This window comes from Bubalus kerabau, chromosome 8 (genome assembly GCF_029407905.1).
Source record: "Bubalus kerabau isolate K-KA32 ecotype Philippines breed swamp buffalo chromosome 8, PCC_UOA_SB_1v2, whole genome shotgun sequence".
Taxonomy (NCBI): Eukaryota; Metazoa; Chordata; class Mammalia; order Artiodactyla; family Bovidae; genus Bubalus; species Bubalus kerabau.
In genome coordinates this window covers 72,856,121-72,881,200 of record NC_073631.1, presented here as the reverse complement: position 1 = coordinate 72,881,200, position 25,080 = coordinate 72,856,121, and the positions used below count along the sequence as shown (strand labels likewise).

The following is a 25,080-nucleotide window of genomic DNA, read 5'->3' as shown; positions in this document are numbered from 1 at the left end:
TGTATTCATCTTTTTGTAATCCGAATAAATGTTTTTTCAGTTAACACAGTTATGTTTACTGTACTATAAAGATTAAAGCTAGACTGCAGTGAAGATTTAAAAAGTATACCTGTCAAGATGGCTAAAATAAAAAAATAGCAATAATACCGTTAGAAACTGTGATAGGTATGTAGTGACATATCATCGTGGTATTAGTTTTCATTTCCCTAATGGCTTCCTGGGCAGCTCAAATGGTAAAGACTCTGCCTACAGTGCGGGAGACCTGGGTTCGATCCCTGGGTTGGGAAGATCCCCTGGAGAAGGGCATGGCAGCCCACTCCAATGTTCTTGCCCAGAGAATTCCATGGACAGAGGAGCCTGGCGGGCTACAGTCCATGGGGTTGCAAAGGGTTGGACCTGACTGAGTGACTAGCACACGTGCACAGTGGCTGATGACGCTGCACGCCTTTTCATGTGCTTCACTGCCTGTGTGTCCTCCTTAGTGAAATGTCTCTTCATGTGTTTTGCCCATTTTCTAGTTGAATTATTTGTTTTTTTTTTGTTTTAAATGTTGGGTTTTGAGAATTCTTTATATATTCTAACTACAAGTCCTTTGAAGAACTAGTGATTTGCAGATATGTTCTTCCAGTCTGTAGTTTGTCTTTGCAGCCTCTTTGCAGGAGGTAACAGAGCAAAGGCTTTTAATTTTGGTGAGGTGAATTTAGCTCTCTTTCCTTTTTTTAAAAAACATTTTAAAGGATTTATTTATTGTATTTTTTTTTTGTCTGAAGTGTGTGACATGCAAGATCTTAGTTCTCTGACCAGGGATCAAACCTGTGCCCCCCTTCATTGGGAGTGTTGAATCTTAACCACTGGGCCACCAGGGAAGTCCTTAGCTCTCTTACCTTGTATGCATTATACTCTTGGTGTCAAATCTAAGAGCTTTTTGTCTAACTTTAGGTTGCAAAAATTTTCTCCTATATTTCTTTTTTTTTTTTCTATATTTCTTTTCTAAAAGTTTTTTTGTTCATTCAGTTGCTAACTCATGTCCCACTCTTTGTGACCCCATGAACTACAGCATGCCAGGCTTCTCTGTCCATCACTCTTTCCCTGAGTTTGCTCAAGCTCATGTCCATTAAGTCCGTGATGCCATCCAACCATCTTATTCTCTGTTGCCCCCTTCTCCTCTTGCCCTCAATCTTTCCCAGCATCAGGGTCTTTTCCAGTGAGTCAGCTCTTCGCATCAGGTGGCCAAAGTATTGGAGTTTCAGCTTCAGCATCAGTTCAGTTCAGTTCAGTTGCTCAGTCATGTCCGATTCTTTGCGACCCCATGGACTGCAGGCTTCCCTGTCCATCACCAACTCCCAGAGCTTGCTCAAACTCATGTCCATTGAGTTGGTGTTGCCAGCCAATCCATAAATATATACAAAGAAGTATATACTTCTTCATTTTTTTTCAACAGCATCTTATAATTTTCAGCATACAGAACCTATACATCCTTTGTTTTTGAATCTTCTAGGAAATCAATTGGTTAATTAATTCTCAAGCATTTCATGAGCACTTACTAATGGGTGCCAGTACTGTGCTTGGTGCTAGAAATATGAAAATAAAATATAAGGCCTTTGAGAGGCTGCTGCTGCTAAATCGCTTCAGTCGTGTCTGACTCTGTGCGACCCCATAGATGGCAGCCCACCAGGCTCTGCCGTCCCTGGGATTCTCCAGGCAAGAACACTGGAGTAGGCTGCCATTTTCTTCTCCAATGCATGAAAGTGAAAAGTGAAAGTGAAGTCACTCAGTCGTGTCTGACTCTTAGCGACCCCATGGACTGCAGTCTACCAGGCTCCTCCGTCCATGGGATTTTCCAGGCAAGAGTACTGGCTAGTGGGACAGAATTTCAGGATAGCATGCTGGTTGGACTGATGCTGTAGCTAATAGCAAAGAAAATAATTTTTTTCCACTCCAGAATAATGGACTTATGTGAAATTGAAAATACAGTGAAATTGGAGATTTATTATTTATTGCTTAAGAACCACCAGATAGAATGTGTTTAAGGCACAGGCTTTGGAGCAAGGCAGACCAGAGTTTGAAACCTAGCTGAGCCTATTGGCCATTTGACTTTGAGCCAGTTGTTCAAGCTTTAGAAGCCAATTTTTTTTTTTTTTTGTCTGTAAAATGGGGTAATAATATTACTGACCTCTTAGGATTGTTGTAAAGATTAAAGGAAAACGTGTGTAAAACACCACAGTGCATGACCCATATGCATGCTTTGTTCAGTACAATGATTTTTACTGTTGATTTCATCTCATATAAGGACTAAGGGAAAAAAAACAAGGTAGATGGATACATGGATAAAGGTTGAACGTGGAATGGGGCTGGGAGAGGGCAGGGGGTACACTGAAACCAAGGTGTGATTATTATAAGACAACATAGGAATTAGATTTTCAAAGAGTGCAGTAGTCTTTCTTCAGAAGCCTGTTTTCACATGGAGAACAGTAGGGATCAGTTAGCTTAAATTTTTAATTCTACTCTGCCTGACTTCTTCTTCATACTAGAAATAATCATTAGGCCCAAGAAGTCATTAAAGTGTTTAATAAGGTTATTAAATTGACTAACTGCTGCTGCAGAAGCAATTTTCATAGGAAATCCATATGATTCTAGGTATGGAACTTGGAGCTGTCCTTTGTGGCTGACAGGCTGTCAACATTCCCTTGAAGGATGGTGGGCAGGATCATGAGGGATGTGTCTAATTAAGGGATTATAGGTGAGCCTTGGCTTCCTGGGTGTGCTGTTCATAGCTGGAAGTATCGAGAAACTTCACTAATTCCTACTAATTGTGGAGTGGGGGAGGGGAGGCCCATCTGAATTATGGAATATTTTAAAATAAATGTACTTTTATTACTTTCAAGTACGTATTTTAACTCCAACTAGGCAAACAAATTGTCATCTGGTAGAAGTCTTAGGGGACTCCGGTTATTGGAGCTCTCAGGATGATTTTCAATTATTTCTATGTAAATAGGTGCTTCTGGAGTTGTTTAGGGTGCTCAAAAAACAGTTGATTCTCATAGATCTTAAACATTGCTCTTGTAGCCATGTGCTGTTAATTGGCACGCCCTTAGAGGAAGGGGTTTGTTAAATTAAGATAAACTTTAGACCAGCTGCTAAATAACTTATCATTAATTCATGGAGTCCAAGAACTCAAGTGGATGAGGTTTTTATTTCAGTTGAAGTTTGATCTCATCTTTATTTTCCCACCTGAAGACAATTCATTGATTCCTACAGGCATTCATTTATTCATTAAGTGATATTAATGGACTGCTTTGGATGTGCCAGGCACTCAAGTTATACTGCAAAGCCTAAGCTACCCTAAAGGAGCTTAGCATCTAGTGAAGGAGGCCTGCAGGTAAGTACAGTGCAACAAGGCACGGTGAAAAAGGATGCCCAAGGTCTGCCCGGAGGCAGTAGGGTCTTGAAGAGTTCAAATTCATCAGACTGGAGGAATCTGAGGATTTCCAGAGGAATTCCAGAAGGATTTCTAGAGACTGAGTTACGTTTTGAAAATGGATTTGAGTTAGCAAAAAATAAAAGAACCAGATGACGATAAAGGAAAAAGCAGAAAGCGGGATGAGGACAGCAGTCCAGGCGAGAGAACAGCGTGTTCAGAGGCGCGCAGGCGTGAAATGGCCTGTTATGTGACCCAAGCTTCGCCTTTGGAGACAAGTAGAGTGAGAATCATGAAAGGCTGTATTGTGCTAGCTACAGAGTTTGAACTTGATCTTGAAGGTCATGGGACAGGTTTTGTAGGATTTTCAGCAGGAAAATGACATCATCAGATGTGTGCTTTGGAACTGTTCTTGTTTTACTCTGGGGAATGAATTGGATACAGGCCCAGAGATCAATTAGTAGCACTTGCATTAACATTGGGCATGCTATCCGTCCTTGGGTCAGAGCACTCACAGAGGGAATAGAGTGGTGGGTGTATCAAAGGAGGGTGAAACTGCAGGACTTGGTCAGTGAGTCAAAGACAGAAGTCTGGGGACTCTGGATTTTTGGCTGGGGTTGCTGGGGATGAGATGAGGAGGAGGATGTGGGAAGGGTGTGGACTCTGTGAGCTAGTGGGATATTCAAGTGAACCTTCTAGGCAGGAGGCTGGATATGTGGGGAGATGCCTGAATGGAGATGGAGAGAGAATCATCAGTTCGTGCTGAGTGCTTGAAACCATATGTTTGGATGAGGTCACCCTGGAATGGTAACAGGATGTGAAGAACAGCAGCTTGGGATGGCTCTCAGGGCCACAGAGACGTGGAAGGGAATGAGAAGGAAGGAAGCTTACCATTTAGCACTTCAACCAAGTTAAAGATTTTCAGGACTGAGAAAGTATTTGGAGACTTAGCATCATAGTTAATTTTTAGTGTACATTTAAAGTGCATTGCTGTGTTCTTAGGAGATTTTTTTTTTCCCAGCATAGTTTTAGAATCTGTTTTCAACATATCCTTCCCTGCATAAAGATTAGATGTAATGAGTATTAATAAAGGTAGAATCTGAGAATTCTAACCCATTAAGATGAAGAAACTAGGTTCCTTACTGTAATTTGTCATTATGATATTCATTCCTTCTACAAATATTATGAGGGGCCTGCTCCGAGCGAGTCCTGTAAAATCTTTAGGTCTCTCTGCCTTTTACTGAAAAATTACAGTATTAAAGTATTTGCTACTAGGTTCTTAAATTAATAAATTTGTACTTTAAAAAGATAATTGGGTTAGCTTTTCTGAATTGCTTATTACCAAGGTCTATGGGCGGAGAAGGCAATGGCACCCCACTCCAGTACCCTTGCCTGGCAAATCTCATGGACGGAGGAGCCTGGTAGGCTGCAGTCCATGGGGTCTCTAGGAGTCGGACACGACGGAAGCGACTTAGCAGCAGCAGCAGCAGCAAGGTCTATGGGAAGACTTTCATGCTTTGGGTTTTTAAGCACTTTCCTTTCTATATAATATTTGATTTCATGTAGCACAATAAAAATTTTCCTGGTGCTTTCACAGGTATTTTATAATTTGATCCTCTTAATGAACAGCTGAGATAGGTTGGATAGGCATCATTCCTATTTTCCTGATGTAGAAACAGAGGCTCAGTGAATAAGCACATAATTTAGGAAGTAAGTGAACAAGAATTTACCCCTGGTATTGTGACCATAATTTCAGTGTTCTTTCCATGAAAAGGGACCTATTACTCAAAGTTTAGTTGTTAGTAGTTGGGCAATAGCAAACAGATAGAGGGGGAAAGTCCTGATTTTTTTGAGAAGTATTTGTCATTACTACCGTCTTCAATTAATAATATGTTGAGTGGTCAAGGAGTCTGTGATGCTGTAGTAACTGTGTATTCTATAATTTTAGTTCAGAAACTCTTTTTTGAGTGACAGGTTTGTAGAAAATTGACAAATGCATTTGTTTGTCTTTTCGTTTTTGTGTAACCTGGGTAAAGGCTCACTATTTCAGTAACGGGTATGTATCTTCTGCTGTTAATATGGAACACTGAACTGTTGGAAATACTTAATTTCCCCTGTGGGATTTTCAAGAACTTCTGCTTCTCCAGTGGAAAAATGGAGCTGCCAGCGCCCTGTGAGGGAGTGTGGTTTACATGTGACTGGGTGACTAGGAGCCTTCTCCCTTAGTCCGGCTGAATGGGGGCAGGATGACCTTCTTAGCCCTTGTCAACATTCTATCTTGCCCTGAGTGTGTGGGGACACTTTAGAGGGTTAGATGTGGTCTACCCTGGACTCTGGTCTTCTCTCCTATTCTTAACCTATTTGTCCCTCTGTTTATTGATTCACTGATGATTGATTCATTCCTTCTAAGAACTATGGGTGTGTGAAAAGCACTGCGGGAAAATGAGTTATGTACACACACTCAGGTAGAAGATGGAGGTGAAGTGTGTCCTGAGGGCACGGTGCCTGGGTTCTGTTTCATTTCTGCCCCTGGGCAGGATCTGCTTTACACTGAACCAGCCACACTTTATGTAAGAGGGGCTCTTATCAACAAATGTTTTTATAATCCTTCTTATAATTAACAATGTGCGTTTAAGAAATAATGGCCAAAATGTTTAGAACATTGCTGTATTGTTGCCTTGTTTTTATTGTCTGTCTTCTAAACGACTTTAAAAATACATAATGAAAAGATTTCAAAATAAGTCTTTTTGGAGCATTAATTCATCACCTCTGTATGCATATTGAGGACAAGCAGTAGGGTAGAAATCTCCAATGCAAGAACAAAGTATTACTTCAGAAGGTGAGACTTATAGGTAGCAAAAGCTATTTAAGGGAATGTGGACTGCCTTTCTGCTTTTCTGTTAATTTTCTGTCTTGCAAACTCTCATTTTATTATCTGCATAACAGAATGGAGGTTCTTTGTCCAGAAAACTCCATAATATTTCTTCTTCTGCTTTGGAGGATTGACAGCCTACTTCTCAGCTGTGCCAAAGCAAAGCTGTAGAAATGCCTACAATTTCAGTCCTGAAGTCTTTTTTTTTTTCTTCAAAACAAAAGGTTAAAATATTTAAAATGAAATTCAGTTAGCAAATTTATAATCACCAAATAAATAATACTTTCAAAGATTATCATGCCAAACATAACAATTTTTCGTTGTACATGTTTTCATATTTTAAAATTAAGCTGATGTAGTGAAGAGCACTTTTAAAAAAAGTATTTTAAATTTTACCCTGTGTTTCTTGTTCTTATTATCTTTAAAAAGGAATAAAATTATCTACTCTGTATTTTTTTAACTTCTCCAACTTTTACCTATAACATGAGGTTGTTATGAAGAAGTAGTTTACCACATGGGAAAGTATATTTTAAAAATAGAAACATATGTCAAAAGCACCCATCTTTCTATTCATATTACTAAGTCAGTATTGCTTATTCTCAGGGCATCGGGGTGCACAGAAGTCATTTTCAACTCTCCTTGCTTGCTTTTCACATGACCTTTGTCACTCTTTCTTATTAGTGTTCTAGCAAGTAACTTATCAGGCAGGGCCTGTAGTTTTAATGCAGAGAAATGAAGTAAGTATGAAATGACCTTTTTTAAAACTTGATAAAAATGTGAACCTATTTTTCATGATTAAAAATTGAAAATCAGTTTTAGAATACTCTGTTCTTATTGTCTTCATATAACCTGTAAAACCAAATCATGCCCAGCTCTGTTTTGCGTTATTGTAGAAATTCCATTTGTGGCAATAGTGTTTTTTGGACTTCCTGTGGTGCTTGATTCATTAACTTCTTGTTTTTTTAAAGGACTATAACCACATCGGTTAAAGCTCCTTTCAGTTTGTTCTAGTACAGTCATTTCTCTCAGCCCTTCCGAGCCCTACTTGCAATTCTGAAACATATTTCTTTGTGATGCCCTTACAGGAATTTGTAAGTGTCTGGGTTCGAGATCCTAGGATTCAGAAGGAGGACTTCTGGCACTCTTATATCGACTATGAGATATGTATTCATGTAAGTATGCCATCAATAGTACATAGAAATCATAGTAATTTTTAGGTAGCATACATTTTATGGGTATTACGATATAAGTGAAATTTATAAAAATGTTTCTAATTCAAAGAACTGAATTTGAATGATTGCAACTAACGCTTGTCTCTTAAATGAAGTAATATGATGGTTCCTAAAGTTGAAAAATGGACTTATTTGAATTCCTCGTTGTACCTTTGTTAATATTAATATTTTAATGTTTATTGCCTTCATGTTGAAGATGTGAAACATCTAAAATTCACAGAGTTTTTATAGCTCATTAATGGTATTTCTTTATGATCTGTTATGGCATGTTTCTGCAGACTATATTACCTGATAAATCTTAAGTTCTGAGAGGATGTAGAGTTCTCTAGAAAAGAGATGTACAGTGTTTTATATGTAGAACAGAAAAGTGGGAAATGAATATGTGCAATTATTTTTGCCTTGGTCTCAATTCTGAGTAATTAAGAGAAGTAATTAACTAGAAATGACTTATTTTATTTGGAAATAATACTGTATCATAATCTTTTGAGGAGTATTGTGTGTTGTGTGGCCTCCTATAATTATCTTGAATAAGTGTCAGCTTTCTTTTTCTGTAAAGGGCCAGGTAGTAAAAATCTCTGGCTTTGTGGGCCGTACAGACTCTCAGAATCACTGAAAGCAGCCATAAACAATACATAAATGAATGAGTGTGATTGTGTTCCAATAAAAATTTATTTGTGAAGACAAGTGGCGTCTGGATTTGGCCCACAGGTGTATATGGTTTATTGGCCCTTGACCATGAAGATAGTCACTTCTTTTGTCTGATTTAGTCCAGACTTCTCTTGAGAGCATAGCAATGGGCTCAGATTTTATCTGTGACTGTGTAGTATTATACAAGTGAGATAAAATTTAGCCACTCTTTACTCTTCCCACTGTTAATAGCTAAATTATTATATTGGGCACCTCAATGCCACTAAACTTCTCTTTTTTCTTTCTTCCTCTTTTCTTTCAAACTTCCTCAACTTAGAAAATAAAGTAAAAACTCAGAATGCTTTTTTTTTTGATGATGGTGTTGAAGGCCATTATCAGGGTATGCCTGTTTTGATTTTGTTTTGGTTTTACTCATAAGGTCACACTAGATATTCATTCTGTGTGGAAAATTATAACACGAATATATAAGACTGAGCATTTGAAAATGAAATGAAAGTCTTTAGTTGCCTTCTGACTTCCTCTAAAAAATTTGTGGGTCAAATTTTGACATATTTATTGACACACTTTATAGTAGGTATGAAATGTAATTATCCTCAGGGAGTTAATGAAAGTATAGATCCTTCTTTTCTACATAAATAACTTGATGTGAGCTCAGAAATGTCCATTAAAAAATATTTCCACCCAGAAATAATGGGTTCCACAAGTACTATTTGGTGGTGCTCGGCATTTTTCTGTGGTGGTAGTGGTTGGCGTTTCTCTGAGATGCTAATGAATTGACAATAAATACATGTTCTTGGCTTGGTAGACAGCAGAAACCAGCAACTAGATTTAGAGGAACTTAATAAATTAGTGATCTCAGTGTAGCCTGATCCTGAAGAGGATTCCACCTGTTGTACGATTAGGAATGGGTGGGGAGCCTGGATAGTTCTAGTTAGCCTCGCTTAGACACTGCACCCATAGACCCATAGAGCTTTGCAGGTAGAGGAGCTGGTGTTTAACCCATTTAAATTAGCCTCAAGGGAAATAATACCAGACAGCTCTGAAGTCGTAGCATTTACCTGGAATTTTAAACTAATGGATGGTCGAGGTGAGTAGCCCTTCATGTATTCTCTCCTGAGCTTGTCCTGCAAATGAAGGTCTTATTGATAGACCCTTGTCTGGTGTGGGCACCACATGGATCTCCAGTTATTCCATCCACAGTGGTTCTGAGCAGAGAAATGAAGGGAGCTGACCTGGACTCCGTCTATGCGCGAGGCTCAGGAGGCTCTGCAGTGACCTGGTCCTCTCTGGGGAGAGAACACTGATAGGGCGCCCACCCAGGCCTCGCTGGGGCACAAACTCTGATGTAAACGGCCTGCCGACTGAGCCCCCAAGGGTCACATTAGAGGGAGGCCCTGGTGTGCTTTGAAATCCACACACACAATGTTATTATTGTGCCACAAACTCTATCTAGCGCGTTTTGCTGCCAAATTGTCCACAATGAGATTTAGGCCAATAAATACTTGGTGGACAAATTTCTTAACTTCTCTGCATCCTGAGATTCTTTGAATTTTATAAAGTTCAGGAATACCAGGAACTGTGCTGTACATCTCATGGGGACAGTTAGGAACTAATGCCTGCTATCACTGACACTTCCCAGAGAAAACAGCCTTTGGGTGCATATTAAGCAGGTTGGTAACGGTGTTTGAAATAATACCAATCTCTGGGGCAAAAAATTTCTCATTTGGCAGTATACAGATTATGAAATAGAATGTTGAAATTAATAGGCAGAATAGAGATCTTCTTACAAAACCAATAGACATAAGCCAGTCTCTTGTTTTACACATAGGAGAAACAGCCTTAGATAAAACCCATAGGAGAAGCATCGAGGTTTTGCTTCAGGTAGGGACTCTGAGGGTGGCTTTTCCTAAATCTGCCTTAAGGTAATAGAAAGTACAAGTTGCATCTAGTAACTAATGATAATATTAAGAGATAACATTTACCACTGCATATTGTCAATCCTGACAATGACCCTGGGAAACAGGGATGTGCTATTTCATCCCCATTTTCCCATCCAAGGAACTGGAGTTCAAGTCACTTGCCTTATAGCAGAGCCAGTACTGGACTTTGGGTTCTCTACACACATACTTGTCCTGTGCACCACACGCCTCTTTCACTCTATCACACTCTCTTGCACACCTAGTAGAGAAGGGAAATGCTGATCTCTTGTTTAAAGGTGATTTCAGGATCCCAGGTGATCTGTGTGGTCTGTGGCAATGGCCGTATCAAGGACGTGACCTTCTGCAATGTCATGTTGAGGACCATGAGAAGGTGTCTCTAATCCCCAAAGACTTCTCCATGGATGGATGGATGGGGTTAAATGCAGTGGATGACCCTGAGCTTTTACTGACCATTTATGTTTCAGGATTTTGTCTAATGTTTACGATTTGTCTCTGAAAGAAGTGCTATAGATGAGCAGGAAGCTACGTCAGGACTCAGGGAAAGGCAGGTTCATGCCTTGCCCCAGGACATCACTGCTCATTAATGTCACCCCAGCTGTCTTCATGGATGCTATGTTGGTGGGTTATATGCAAGATTTGAGTCTGGCATAAATGCAAATCTATTTTTGATTTTTTAAATCCTACTTTAAATGAATATTGGGGCATAGAGAGTGTTAAAGATACAAGAAAAGCACATTTTCCTCAAGTGAGGCTTATGTTTTTTGTTTTCTTTAAACAGACCAATAGTATGTGTTTTACAATGAAAACATCCTGTGTGAGAAGAAGGTATAGAGAATTTGTGTGGCTGAGGCAGAGACTCCAAAGTAATGCATTACTGGTGTAAGTGATTTAAAGAGTATATTGAGAAGACTTTATTATTATATTCAATATTTAAAAATTTGACCTACCACTATATATAAAATAAGTAACAATGAATAACACAGGGAACTATATTCAATATCTTGTAATAATTTATGGGTAACAATCTGAAAAACAATGGAAAACACCTGAAACTAATATAATATTGTAAACAATATACATCAATTAAAAAATTGACATGTATTGATATATATGAAGGCTTTTGTAGGCTTTCTTCTCAATTGCAATATATAGCTTTATCTTTTTGACTGTTGCCTCTGAATTCAAAATTTACCACTTGAATTATACTAATTTATATGAGTATTGATCATGAAAGTCGTCAACAATGTTTAAAAATATTTTTTCTTTAAGTTAACTGATTTTTCCATACCCTTATTGTATAATGTAACTATAAAATATGTGTATAATTATATAATAGTTGTGTGATAATTATCATGCATGATTTGCTTTCATTTTGAGGGATTTCTGTAACTAAATTGCCTTGATTTGATGATTAAAAAAAATTTTTTTTTCTTTCTCATAAGACAACTGCCAGAACTTCCATCTAAAAACCTATTTTTCAACATGAACAATCGCCAGCATGTAGATCAGCGCCGTCAGGGTTTGGAAGATTTCCTCAGAAAGTAAGTGTGCAGAAACTCTGGTGGCCAGATGGGAGATGCGCGCGTAGCACTCTGTAAGAATTGAGGGTCCTGTGGTCAAGCCGGAGAGAATGTTCCTGTTTCTAAAATGCTGATAATCTGCTTTGGAGGGATGCTCAGTAATTCATTTCCTATATTGTTAGCCATTCAGTCGTGTCTGACTCTTTGCGATCCCATGGACTTTAGCCCACCAGTCTTCTCTGTCCAAGGGATTCTCCAGGCTCTTGAAGTGGATTGCCATTCTCTTCTCCAGGGTATCTTCTCAACCTATGGATTGAACCTGGGTCTCCTGCATTGTAGGCAGATTGTAGGCAGAGTCTGAATCACCAGGGAAGCTAGTTTAACCCCTGCCTCCATCCTTAACATGTCTTTCTTTTCTCTGTGTCTCAGATTTCCTTTGCTTGCTCTCAAAAGAACATCAATCATTGGATTTAGAGCCCACCCTAAATCCAGGATCATCTGTTTTGAGATCCTTAATTTAATTACACCTGCTAAAATCTTATTTCCAAAGGTCATGATCATAGGTTACTGGGATTTAAGAAGAACATCCCTCTCAAGGAGACACAATTCAGTCCTCTACAGTAACTTTCAGGTATTGGCCAATAGAAGCCAATACTAATCCTCCTCAGAACTGTAAATCCATTTGTGCTGCACTGTGCTCAGTCATTTCCTATATTAGAGCACCATCTTGTGGCTCACCTCACACAGTGCATATTCAGGACCAAACCTTCCAGAAAGAAAACAATGAACTAATTGAATCAGATAATAAATATATACTCCCTTAAGCTATAAAGCAGAGCCAAATTGCTTGGGAGTTTAGCTGACAAGAGTAAAATTTGCCAGGAAACAAATGTGCCTTATTAAAAGGCACTTCTTAGAAACTCTCTTTATTTACAACGTTTAGAATCGACATACCAACATCAACTCTACAGTGGGCTGCTAACAGTGTTCTGAGCTCCTCTAAGTGAATAACTTGTTGCTACTCTTTGGAGGGAATGTTTATAAGGGAGTATTTATTGGTGTTTGAATAGTCTTAGTGGGTTATTAGGGCTTCCCAGGTGGCGCTAGTGATAAAGAACCTGTCTTCCAATGCAGGAGATGTAAGAGACATGGGTTTAATTCCTGTGTCAGGAAGATCCGCTGGAGAAGGGAATGGCTACCCACTCCAGTATTCTTGCCTGGAGAAGCCCATGGACAGAAAAGCCTGGCAGGTACAGTCCATGGTGTTGCAAAGAGTTGGACACAACTGATTGTCTTAGCACACATGCACACAGTGGGTTATTAACTCTGGAACACTTGGTAATGGTTGGTACTGCAGTGGAAGTGACTTGAATGCACACTGCTATGATTCCTCTTTTTTTAAATTTCTACTCTGTAATAGTGGAATATTCATCCCATGGGACAACACACTAATCTGCACACAGACTCTGAGGCCAGACTGCCTGGGTTCAAATCCTGCTTCTGCTACTTGAGCTGGGAATTTAGGCAAGCCTTTTACCTCCTCTGCGCTTGTGTTTGCCCACCTGTAAAATGGGGTAATAATAGTATCTACTTCATAAGGCTGTCAAGAGGATTAAATCAGTTAATGAATGTAAAGCACTCACAACAGACTGAAGTATAATGTGTGATAGCCAAGTATCAGCCATTATTTTAATGCACTTAGACATGGAATAGCTTTGAGCTAATTTTTCTATCTTCCTATTTATAGATAAGGGAATAAGCTGAGTCCTATGACTACTAGTTAGTGGCAGGGCCCAGGCTCCTGAACTCTTTTTCTACTAGCTTCAGGATCTGAAGCCATCTTGAATGTTCTACTCGGCACCTTCGAGCTAGCCTGAAATAATATACTGCCCTCTGGCTCTCTCTCTCTATGGCTCACTCATCAAAGGCTTGGGTATTAAGTATCCACATGAATATTAATATTTATTTCTATTAGATTGGTATCATGCTTTTCCTTTGAAGGGGTCATGGAGACATACAGAAACAGCCAAGGTTATAAATTGAGGGAAGGTTGGAAAAGAAAAAGCTGGGGGCGGGAAACAGAGGAATAAAAATGTCAAGAGAACAGAAGAATCTAACCGAGCCAAGTCCTCAGAAATCCTCACAGTGGTGTTCTGTGGCGTTTCCTAGGCATGACAGAACAAAGACCGGCTCAAGTTTTTCCTGCCCTTTCCCTTTGGAGATAGCTCCAATTTTAATTGTCTATATGAGACCCAGGTGGCTGATGGCCTCTCCCTAAAGACCTGATCCCCACAGACAAGTCTGCAGAGTGGCGTGTCACTCCAGATGCTGCTCAGGGAAACTGCAGACCGGCCATCGCCAGTGAGTCCCGGACAGGGCTAGTCATATCCTGCAGTCTCCGTAAGCATTTGGGGAGCTGCGTGTTTTCTGTAGAGAAGTGTCCTTATTTGAGATCAAAGGACACCATGTGTCTCTTTGCTTATGTTGCTTGTTAAGCTCAAGGCCTGTGTTTTTTTGACCAGGAATTACTTCATTGTTTTGAACGTGACCTTTCCTTGCACAATTGGGCAACCAAATTCCTGCCGGTGTGAGAGTCACCAGGCTGTTGAGGGGCTGTGCGTAGCTACTCTACGTTATTCTTGCATGCTGTGTTGTTTGGCAGTTTGCTGGTTGAATTTCACGCAGAGGTCATAATGGAAAGTGTCTTGGGTCAGGAGCTGGAGGGATTGGGTTCCAGGTCTCCTGTGAATCTTGGCTCCTGGTTGTTTTCTGGCTCTGAAACCTCAGTAAAGTCATTCATTCCTGTGAGCCTTGGTTTGCTGGAAAGTGCGATAATGTAATACACGCACCACCGGCCTCACGGGTAGTTGTGTCATTCAAAGGAGGGTTGGGAAAGGACTCAGTGAGCCAATATATGAAGTGACTGCTTTTGACCAGGCTGGGTCCTGAGGATATAGGACTGCACAAGACGGACACATATCCTTGTCCTCTTGAAGCTTCCATTCTAGCGGGGAGGCAACTGCATACTTAGCAGGGATGTCTTGATTCATTAAAGTTGAATCTTGATGTCATCCAGAAGTCAAATCATGGAGTAGACACCATTGTGATGTTATTTGTCCCATTATGGTCTGTGAACATTAGTCTCCAAGAGATGAATTTCACATAAAAAGTGAAAGCTGGTGCTTCTATGTAGTCTGCTCCTGAAGGAAACAAGGAGTCTAATACCACACTTTGGATTCAGTCCTCGCTTAAAGGCCCTGAATGCTGTGGCCCCTGCTATCCTCCCCACCGTCTTTTCTGTGCCCCTCAAATCTGATACATAGTCCTGTTCTTTGTCCAGTGTGTGTAGAAATAGCAACCTTGCATGTCTTTGCCTCTAGTGGACCCCTCTGTCCCCCCAGCCTAAGCCCACTTTGGGAAACTGGATGCAACATGCAACTCAGCCATCTGTGTCCTGACCCCACCTTGATGTCCCCTGAGGCTCTGTTGGTTACCCATTAAGTGAGGCTACTATCGGTAGCCTGTTCCTTGTTTGTAGGGCACTTTGGGAATTTTTGAAGAAAACACCACAATATTAAAGTATGAAATATACCTGTGTATTGTAGATTTTTAGCATGTATTTTTAATTATTGTTGGCTGCACCACACAGCATGGAGGATCCTAGTTCCCTGACCAGGGATTGAACCTGCACTCCCTGCAGTGGAAGCACAGAGTCCCAACCACTGGACCACCAGGGAATTCCCTTTTTAGTGTGTATTTTTAAGACTTGGTTTTTAAACTGGTGATGATGATGAAGGGGAATGAAATTAGGGGGCTCCCCAATAAATGCCCCAAATAAACATGCTGCTTTTTGAATTCTTAAAAAACTTGGTTTTTATATAAATTTTGAAGTTAAAGAGTGTTGTATATGTTCAACCTCTTTGAAACCAAAATACTGCTGTTTCTATGCATAGGTGTTTATCTATAATATAAATATGTATTTTTTCCATTTTAAGGTCATCTGTGAAGTTAATACATATTTGATAGCAAAGTACATAGCCAGGCAGTCTTCATAGAGAAATTAGAAAGTTGTTCCTTTGCTGAGGTACCAAATAAGAAGAATTTATACCATTTTATTGGCTACATTTAGCTTTTTACATGTTTTATCTCAATACCTATGACAATATTAGGAGTCAAGTTTCATCTCAATTTTATAGATAAGGAAATTATAAGAAAGGTGGAGGTACTATATTAATCCCAGGAACTGGCAGCTTTATAATTAGAACTCTTAAATGCTAGCTAAAGTTGGTATGATTGTGAAATTTTTCAAATATATTCATTTTTCCTCAGTCTTGGGTATACTCTCCCTTTGGGATTTCCTCCCTGGCTAATTTTAAATTGTAAGTCACTTTTACTAATAGTTGTGAACAAAGAAGTTAGAGACTAAATTATAAGCTCTGTTGGTAAGTCTCCAGCTATGAAACTGGCATTCCTACTATTTTTTTGCACTTTGCTATCACAAGTGGGTGCCAGCTGTCACTGAACTCATTCCATTAATATAACTACATGTACCTTACAAGGTAGACTTTCATATTACAGTAATGTATGTCTTAAAATTTTAATGAATTTATATAAAAATTTTTTATGAAAGGATATCATGGAAACACTACAGCTAGTTTTACACACACACACACACACACACACACACAATTTTTATAAGTCTTTATGTTCAATAGAGGGCACCACAGCACAGATCATGAATGTCTTCAATGAAGATTTGTAGGTTTTATTTTTTTCTCATGGTAAGAGGTAAACAGGCTGAATTAATTTTTTTTTCTACATCAAACTGCTAACCTTCCAGCTGCTATACAGATGTGTATATATACCATTATATTGGGTTCTGTAGACTCAGGGCATCCTTAGTTAGGGTTACATGGTTTGCATAGCTATACATATTCTCAGCTGAAGCAATATAGAATACACCTAATAAACTCATGTTGAGGAAAACCAGATTTTCAAATGTGTTTAATTCAAGGAAAAACAGGTTTTGCTTTGTTTAAAGTTATTATGGAGAAAGGAATAACTTTTGACTCATGTTATAAATAACTTGTGCTTAAAATTCCTTTAAAATTCTAGAGGCTATTTTTTGTTCCTTTTATGAGGGCTTGAAAATTATATACATTTATTTTTATGGAGACTTATAAAGGTGACATTTTACTGACTGTTTTACAAAGTACTCTTTATTTTAAGTTTGAAGTTGATGTCAAGTTTGAAGTTGATTTTCTGCTATTAAATTTGGGGAAAATGTGGTGTAAGTATGACTAGGGTAAAAATAGGATTTAATATTATGATGGCAGTCACAATACTCTGATATATAGTAAATCAGATATTACTTAAAATGAACTAATTATGCTTACTGAACCAGATGGGAAAACACTGTGAAAATTTTGTATTTATAATTTTGGAATGAAACACTTGACTGAAAATAAAAATCATAAATACAATTAAAAAATTATTTTTGCTTATTTAAAACTTATTCATGGAGTACAGTGGCATAAAGTTAGCTAACCAGACAGAGGAAATTCACAAAACCTAAACTGGGCGAGTGTTTTTGCACTCAAGAGCCTGTACGGGTCTTCAGATGTTCCCAGCCACATCCTTCTCCCCTTTCAGAACTTTGAACTAGGTGTGCCAAGCTCCCTCTGGCTGTTCACTTGTGTGTCCTCCAGATGGCAGTATGAAGCAGAAAAGACAAGACCGGGAAATAATGAGTCTAATGTACAGTAAAATTGGAAATTGAATTATAGTTCAAGAAAAAAGACAGTAGCCTCGAGGTCCTGATCAACCTGGACTCTGATCACTTTTGTTTGCTGTACCCATGTGTTAGGTTACTAGCAAGTTAATAACAGTGTGTGACCAGTTCAAGGCTCAATAGAATTGCTTTAGACATGAAATAAAGCTAAAATGAATTTGTGTCCAATATCATTGGCATTAGTGCTCATTACTTTTGTGGTGTAATGCCTCGAAGCATCCAAAATCAATTTTAAAGATTACCCATTATTTTATAAAGAAAATAAAACGCATTTCCAACAGAAACAAAGCAGTAAGTATAATCCCATGAACAGTTACTTGTAACATCGTGGGCAGGAAACCACTGAAAAAGGGACACAGGAAACACTCAGTTCAAACTTCACAGCGAAGGCAAGTTAATATTAATGGTCGTTGCTATATAAATCTTCTCTTGATTTGAAGCATTTAAAACAAGAGTGGTAAACATTTATAAATGTAGAAAATAAATCTCAAAGAGTAGTAAAAAGGATTTACTACTTTACTCCTTGTACTTGGTAAATTAATCTTTATCATGTGATATGGTCATTTACTGAGGGAATTCAGGGCAGAGGACATGGAAGAGTGGAAGTATTTAGCTATTTGGCTTGAGGCTTTGCCTTTTAAAAACGCACAAAGGTTTTACTTTTCATTTTAGTAGGTCAGTAAAGAAAGTTTTCTCAAAAACCATTTGTAAACCTATCTGGAGCAAAGAGGACAGCCCGATTTTGGTTTTGATATTGTGTATTTTTAGATGCTTGCCTTCTTTAAGAAATAACTGCCTTATTTGAAAGAGAAGGAAATATTCCAGTGACCTTGGTTTTTAAGTAAATTGATATGAATGATCAAAAGAGATTTACTTTTCTAATTAACTTGTTTTCTGCATCTAAAAATGCAGAATATAAGGTAAGTTTTGTTGGTCTGAAATACGCTATTTCTCATAGATCTCCACATGGAAAATCCTGTGTTGAACAGAATTATACTTGCGTTTCAGTGTTTCAGGTTTGTCCCCACCATCCGGTCTTAGTGTCTTGTGTTACACCATTATTGAACTATTGAGTGAGTGAGTGAAGTCGCTCAGTCGTGTCCAACTATTTGCGACCCCATGAACTGTAGCCTACCAGGCTCCTCAGTCCATGGGATTTTCCAGGCAAGAATACTGGAGTGGGTTGCCATTATTGAACTATTAACAGAGACTAAATTATCATGTCAAAATTGTTGCTAAAAAGAGAAAACCAGTTTTTATTTAAACATAAGGGTGTTCTTTGATACGCATTTCAGAAAAGACACAATAACTGATGAAATGAATTTGAGGATGTGTACCTTTGGCTACAGGGCACTTTTTCATTCTCCATGATGTACTAGCTGAAATCTGTACTCCCTTTGTAAATTTTGATCTTGGAATGTGGGAAGGCTAGTATGTACTTGTTACTGACTTATCATACTTTAATTACATATATGGTAAAACTGGCTGGGAGCAATTTTATTTAGTGACTCATTTTAAAATATGCTGAAGATTTTGGAGAAATTTCAGGTCAACCTTAAGTATTCAAAAAATGCTCCCTCTCAATTGAGCCCTTGTGAACCTGTATATAAGCATCTTTGTAAAGTTTGAAAATGTAAGACATGCTGAGAAATGTATTGACTTTTTAATATGGTTTTTAATAGTTGTTGAAAGTTTTGATGTTTCATGACAGCCTAACCAATAAAGATCACAGAGCTGACATGCTGGTAGGCAGTAAATTTTTTAAAGGCAGAATAAATTTCTCTGACTATCTAAGCAAAATATTTCCATAATTAATCCACATGGTCATAACAGATGGTTAAATTGAAGAAATGTCCTTGAAGTTATTCTTTTAACAGATGTTCTTAACTATTAGCTTCATGTTTTTACTCACCTAAATTTCCAAATAATTGAATAAAAGTTAACATATGCTTTCATCCTTTTAATAGGGAGAGTCTGTAATTGATGCCAAGTTTGCCATAGTAGAGAAATCACTTCAGTGGCACATTTCTAATGTTTTTCTCTCTCCCATCCTATAATTGTCCCTCCCTGTGCACTGATCATGTCTTCTTTTTTCTTTTACATAGGGTTCTACAGAATGCACTTCTGCTTTCAGATAGCAGCCTTCACCTCTTCCTGCAAAGTCATCTGAATTCAGAAGACATCGAGGCATGTGTTTCTGGGCAGACTAAGTACTCTGTAGAAGAAGCAATTCACAAGTTTGCCTTGATGAACAGACGTTTCCCTGAAGAAGAGGAAGGAAAAAAAGAAAACGATATAGATTATGATTCAGAAAGGTATTTCCTTGCATTTTGATTTAACGTATACGTATTTATATAACACATCGTACACATATGCGTGTGTATAGACATATATACACTCCACTTTTTGTTGATGTAATACTAAGATAATGAAAAAATTAATTGACTGAGATTTTATTGAGCTGTGACAGCTCATCATAGTAGTCTTCACACACACCTCCACACTGAATTAATGAATGCAGCAGAAATTCAATTATCTGCATTCTGATTATGTGACTTTCATTTAGTCAGACTTGAATTATTCGCGTTTAAATTATCTAGCTAAAAAAATATCCAACTGCACTCCAAATGGCTAATTAAAAGTCCAAATTTCCTGTCTCTCTTTGTGACTGGAGATAATTAAAGTTCTCCTCTGTTACTCAGGCTTTGAGTGTGTTGTGAAAACCAATTTCCTCTTTTTATTATTCTCCCCCCTCTCTTCTTTTCCAGTTCATCCTCTGGGTTTGGACATAGTAGTGATGACAGCAGTTCGCACGGATGTAAGATGAGCACAGCTCCGCAGGAATCCTGAAAAATAATTCTAATGTTACCATTTTAGGAATAGCAAATTGTGTCCAGTCATAGAGAATAAAGCTTGCGAATAATATATTCTTACCTAAAGCTCACTGTCATATTAAGTATTTAAATTCGTAAGGATGTTGTGTTGTTTATTAGTGGTATTTTTATGTTGTCTGATTTTGGCTAAGCTTCTGTGAAAAGCTAAAAGCCTGTGAATGCAGCACTCTCCTTGATCAGCGCACGCTATTGGTAAAATGAGATCCTGCCCTCAGATGAAATGATTTATATGTTTAAACAAAATCTAGTTGGCTTTATTGCATTTTAAAAGATAGGTAAATAGGTAGCATTTCAAATCCAGATGGAGCATTTCTTCTTGTATTACTGGGGCAGTGTTAGCATAAACACAGCAGGTATGTGTATGACTTACGGCACAGACCAGAATGCCTCTCTCAGACAGGCAGCTGGAATTTTGTGGGTACCTCCTCTGCACTGGAAAAACACTGAGCTTTGGAATGGCTGATTGAAATATTTTAAGAGTGTTTAACCTTTCCATTATTCTATTTCACACTTAGATGGAAAATGTACCTTATGAATAGAGACATGTTAAAATAATGTTTACATCTTTAAAAATAAAAAGCCCAGAAATAGCGCTAGTCATTTTGCTTATATTTGCAATATATAGAGGGCTTCCCTGGTGGCTTAGCAGTAAAGAATCTGCAATATATAGATTCAGAAATACATTTTCATTGTTCAAAATCAGCTTTAACACATGGTTTCTGGGAACAAACCATTTGTTTTCATTATCTGTGTGTAATTAGAATTACAGGTTCATGATTTATTTTCTGACTTAATGTGCAATTTCTTAGCACTAGATAACTTTCAGTATCTGTGATGGTTGCTTGTTACTTTAAGTTAAAAGTAGGATCTTATAAAAATTAATAAAATTTGCCAGTAAATATTCCCATAATGTAGAAAAGGATATGAACTTCCTAATTTCAGAATTAATTATTCATTTTTAAAAAGTCCTTTCTTTTAAGGCATCTGCCTAAGAATTGGTATAATTTAACAAAATGTCTCTTTTTATAGTGGTCAAAGATAAAATATCTTAGATAAACTACATTGAACTTCAAATTTCAGATAAGAGCATTTTCTTGAGATAACTGTTCATATTTCTTCCTTGTTGAATGGTATGAAATATCTCTGAAATTAACAAGAAGATATCTTTATATAAGGGGGATAACTTGTTGCTTTAATTAAATGTTACCTCACCCTCATTTTAACTAGGAGTTTATTAAAAGTTACTGTATTATTTTAAAAAGTCTTTGAAATGCTTGTAACTGAGACTCAACAGAAAAAATTAAATTTAGAATACAAATGATTTCCTTAATTTTGCCTTTTTGTTTTCTGTTTAGTCTAAAATGTTATTGAGCTTTTTGTAAATATTTTGATTTAATGTATCTTGGATCTTACTACTTTATCATCTAAGACTCATTATTTTAATACTGGAGGAAAAAAGATTTAGCAGTTTCTTTTTATCTTGCTGACATGTGAAGTTTGCCATTCAGTCATTTCAGTGTGGTCACCAGCTCCTTGGCAATATGTATTTGTATTCATGTTCTGTTTTACAGTAGTTTTGAAAAGCATATATCGTGCCACCAATTGTAATTCTTAGATGATGAAACTATAGCCATCAAAATTGATATTAAGTAATGCGTAATACTGTGGTATGTAAACTTCATGAGATCATCATTTTCACATTAAACATCAAAAAAACAACTTGTTTGTTGGATTGCTTATTTTATACAATATATTTCTTCTGACTTAGATCCAAATTCAGTATATTTCTGAATCATCAGTAATTTTTAATGGATAATTTTGTTAAAATTTGATTTCATATTCACTGTAGTTGTATACATTTAAGGCATAGCTTTGGTTTGGTTGTTTTGATATCTAAGTACTGGCTTCTTAAAACTGATTTCCCAGCAGCTGAGAGATTTAAATGAACTTCAGCCCCTAGAAGCTTTCTTGCTTTGTTCAAGTCTCTTATTTTTCTCTGGCATATTTTTATAAAACTTTCTTTAGAGAAAGAAAATAATTACTTACAAAACTAAATAAAATAGATGTTTATTTAAAACTATTTAAAATGTAACAAATTTAACGAATTCTTATCCTGGATGCTTTATGATTTATATACAGCAAATCTATATTTCTCTGGCTAATTCTGAAAGGGTATGCTATTCACCTATTAAGCTAATTTATGTGTTCTGTTTCAGAACTGATTTTATGTATAATCCGAAAGTTTCAACAATGAAAATCAACAACCTGTTACTTAGGGCTTCTTTTAAAGTCTCACTTGGAAGATAGTGATTAAAGAAATTGAGTTAAAATTTCAAGTTTTAAAAATTACTAAGGAAAAACAGAAATGCTACTCTTGAGTTATGTACCTTAAGATATTAAATATCTTGCAGGAGCTTTTTAACTCTAGTTCACATTTTACTAAATAATTAAATACAAACAAGTGATATGCAATAACCTTACTATAGTAAGATTAAAAAAAATTCTTTTATGGCTCTTAAGAATTTAAACAAATTCATTTCTCTTAGCCACAATTACCATTATATCCCAACATTAAATTGAATGCTGTTTTGAATTCAAAACGTTTTTTGGTGCCTTGAGGATTCATCATTATTGAGCAGCTGTGGTACAGATAAGGTTTTCAATATTTCAGCCATAAAGGAAGACCCTTTTCCATGAAAGGCTTCTAAAATTTTAAGACAAAAATAGCAAAAGCTTATTCTATTTCTACGTAAGTTTTCTTCTTAATAATTTAAGTCACTTTGTGAATACAATGCAGCATCTTTTCAACAGAGGGACAATTTATTTCAATACTATTTTCTGCTTTTGTTTGGAATATAGACCTTTATTATATATATAACATATGTATATACACATTTTCAAATACAAAAAGCTGTCTGAAATTAGTTATTGTAATTAGACATTCAAAGCATAGGTACAATTTTCCTTTGCACATAAAGGTCATATGAAATTAATACATTTTAGTAGAATGGAATTCAAAAATTTTAGGATGTACATAAGCAACAATTTCTTTAAATTTGAAATATTTACAAAGGATTCTGGCTTTCTTCTTGCCATATGCAGCTCACAAACGAGTCACCATTGTTCCTTTAAGTCAAACACAATTGCTCTTCACTCTTGATGGAAACTTTTCTAGATCATTGTTAGGAACAGTGCACTGGACGCTAATTTATTTTAGCTGTGCAAACTGGTAGTTGACCCCTTTTCTCCAAAATTCCAAAGATTTCCTTTCAAAATACTAGGAAACGAGAAAAAAAAATTAAGCTACAATTTTTCTGCGGAATTTAAAGACACTACGCAGATGATTTATGCTAAACAGGAAAATACCCTTTCTCCCCCGACGAGAAGTGTAGATGCATCCAAAACCCCACACCGCTTGTCTTTGCTGCTAGAGGCACAGCACGGGCATAACTTGTGGTTGTGTTTTTGCTTGTTTCTTACCTCCGGGCCTTCTTTATAGCTCTGCCCCCCACCCCACCGGCGGCGGCGCTCCCGCTGCGGCACCCAGGCCGCCTGTTGGCTGCGGCGCCCGGCCGGCTCGCGCACACTCCCCGCGCCGCTGCCCGCACACGCGCGCTCCCGCTGCCTCCCACCCGGGCCGCTCCGCCGGCTGCGGCGACTGGGTGGCAGGTAGCGAGCCAGCCGGCCTCAGTCCGGTAACCCATGGCAACCGTCCTGGTAACCCATAGCAACTGCTAGGCGGAAAGAAAGAAAAAAAAAAACCAACCCGGGTGGAGGGGGGCGGCGGGTGGTGAGTGGGAACAACAACCGCAAAGAGACAGGATTTACAGCTCCGACCTGCAGTGCCCCCTCCCCTGCCCACCTGCCTCGAACGTGGGCACCGCGAGGCCCCCTTCCTAACTTTAGAATGACAGCTTGGCGGCTGGAAAAAAATAATATAAATAATAATGCAGAAGGGCTTGAGGTGACGGGTTTGGTGCGGGAGGGAGGTTTGAATATCGATGACCCCCGGGGACCAGTTTCAGTCGTTTCCGGGGCCCTGCTGGTTTGGGAGCGGGCGTGGAGCCGGCTGCCGCCAGTCGCTCGGGTGGGTTTCGGGCTTAGCCGGGTCAGGGCGGCCGGGCCGGAGCTGGGGAGGCGGCGGCGGCAGTTCTCACTCTAGGGCTGGACCCGTCTTTGTTCTGCGGAAGCTCGCGTGGCGCTGCGCCCTCGACCCCGCTGCCGGGCCCAAGAGAGGGCGAAGACGCGCCGCCGGCTAGGGTGTGGTTGCGGCCTTGTAGGGGCCCGGGAGCGCTCCGGGGTCGCGATGGAGCTGGGGCGAAGCCCACGCGTTCCAAATGTTTTATCTGCGCCCGCACCGCACACGTTGGTTGTCCCCTCTCCCCTGTAGTCTCCCCAGAGCCCTAAATAAACCCTGCGGTGGAGGCGCCTTCGCGTTAATGTGCCCCCTCCCTTGTGGGTAGGGAAGGGACGGGTGCGCTTGGTTGCGGGACTGGGTCTCCGAGGAAGCGCGTGCTTCGGGGTCCTGAAACAGCCCTGGGTCAACGTTTGATGTGTGCGTGTGTGTGGAGGGAGTGTGGAAGGAATGTATAGGGAAAGACAAGTACCTCACTCCACTAGGGCTGGGAGCCCAGAGGCCGAGCTTCCTTTACCCGAGAAAAAAGGGCGCGGCCGCTGGCAGACCCGGTGCAAGGCTGCAGGAGGACAGAGGGGGGCGCTGCCAGGCCAGCGTGGTGGCCCGGCGATCCGTGGGAGAACGCGCCGC

At 38.8% G+C, this 25,080-nt stretch overlaps 1 protein-coding gene across 5 annotated transcripts in view; it reads left to right on the top strand.

The window, feature by feature from the left end:
* SNX10 (sorting nexin 10) overlaps positions 1–22,034 on the top strand; it is a 67,154-nt gene extending 45,120 nt beyond the window's left edge. For all 5 annotated transcript variants that reach the window (XM_055590547.1, XM_055590544.1, XM_055590545.1 and 2 more), the window contains 5 exons: positions 7,376–7,462; positions 10,889–10,989; positions 11,553–11,651; positions 19,527–19,736; positions 20,190–22,034. In XM_055590547.1, the coding sequence (XP_055446522.1) occupies positions 7,376–7,462; positions 10,889–10,989; positions 11,553–11,651; positions 19,527–19,736; positions 20,190–20,271 (579 nt within the window). In that variant the 3' untranslated portion in view covers positions 20,272–22,034. The remainder of the gene's footprint in view (positions 1–7,375; positions 7,463–10,888; positions 10,990–11,552; positions 11,652–19,526; positions 19,737–20,189) is intronic.
* The last annotated feature ends 3,046 nt before the right edge of the window (positions 22,035–25,080 follow it).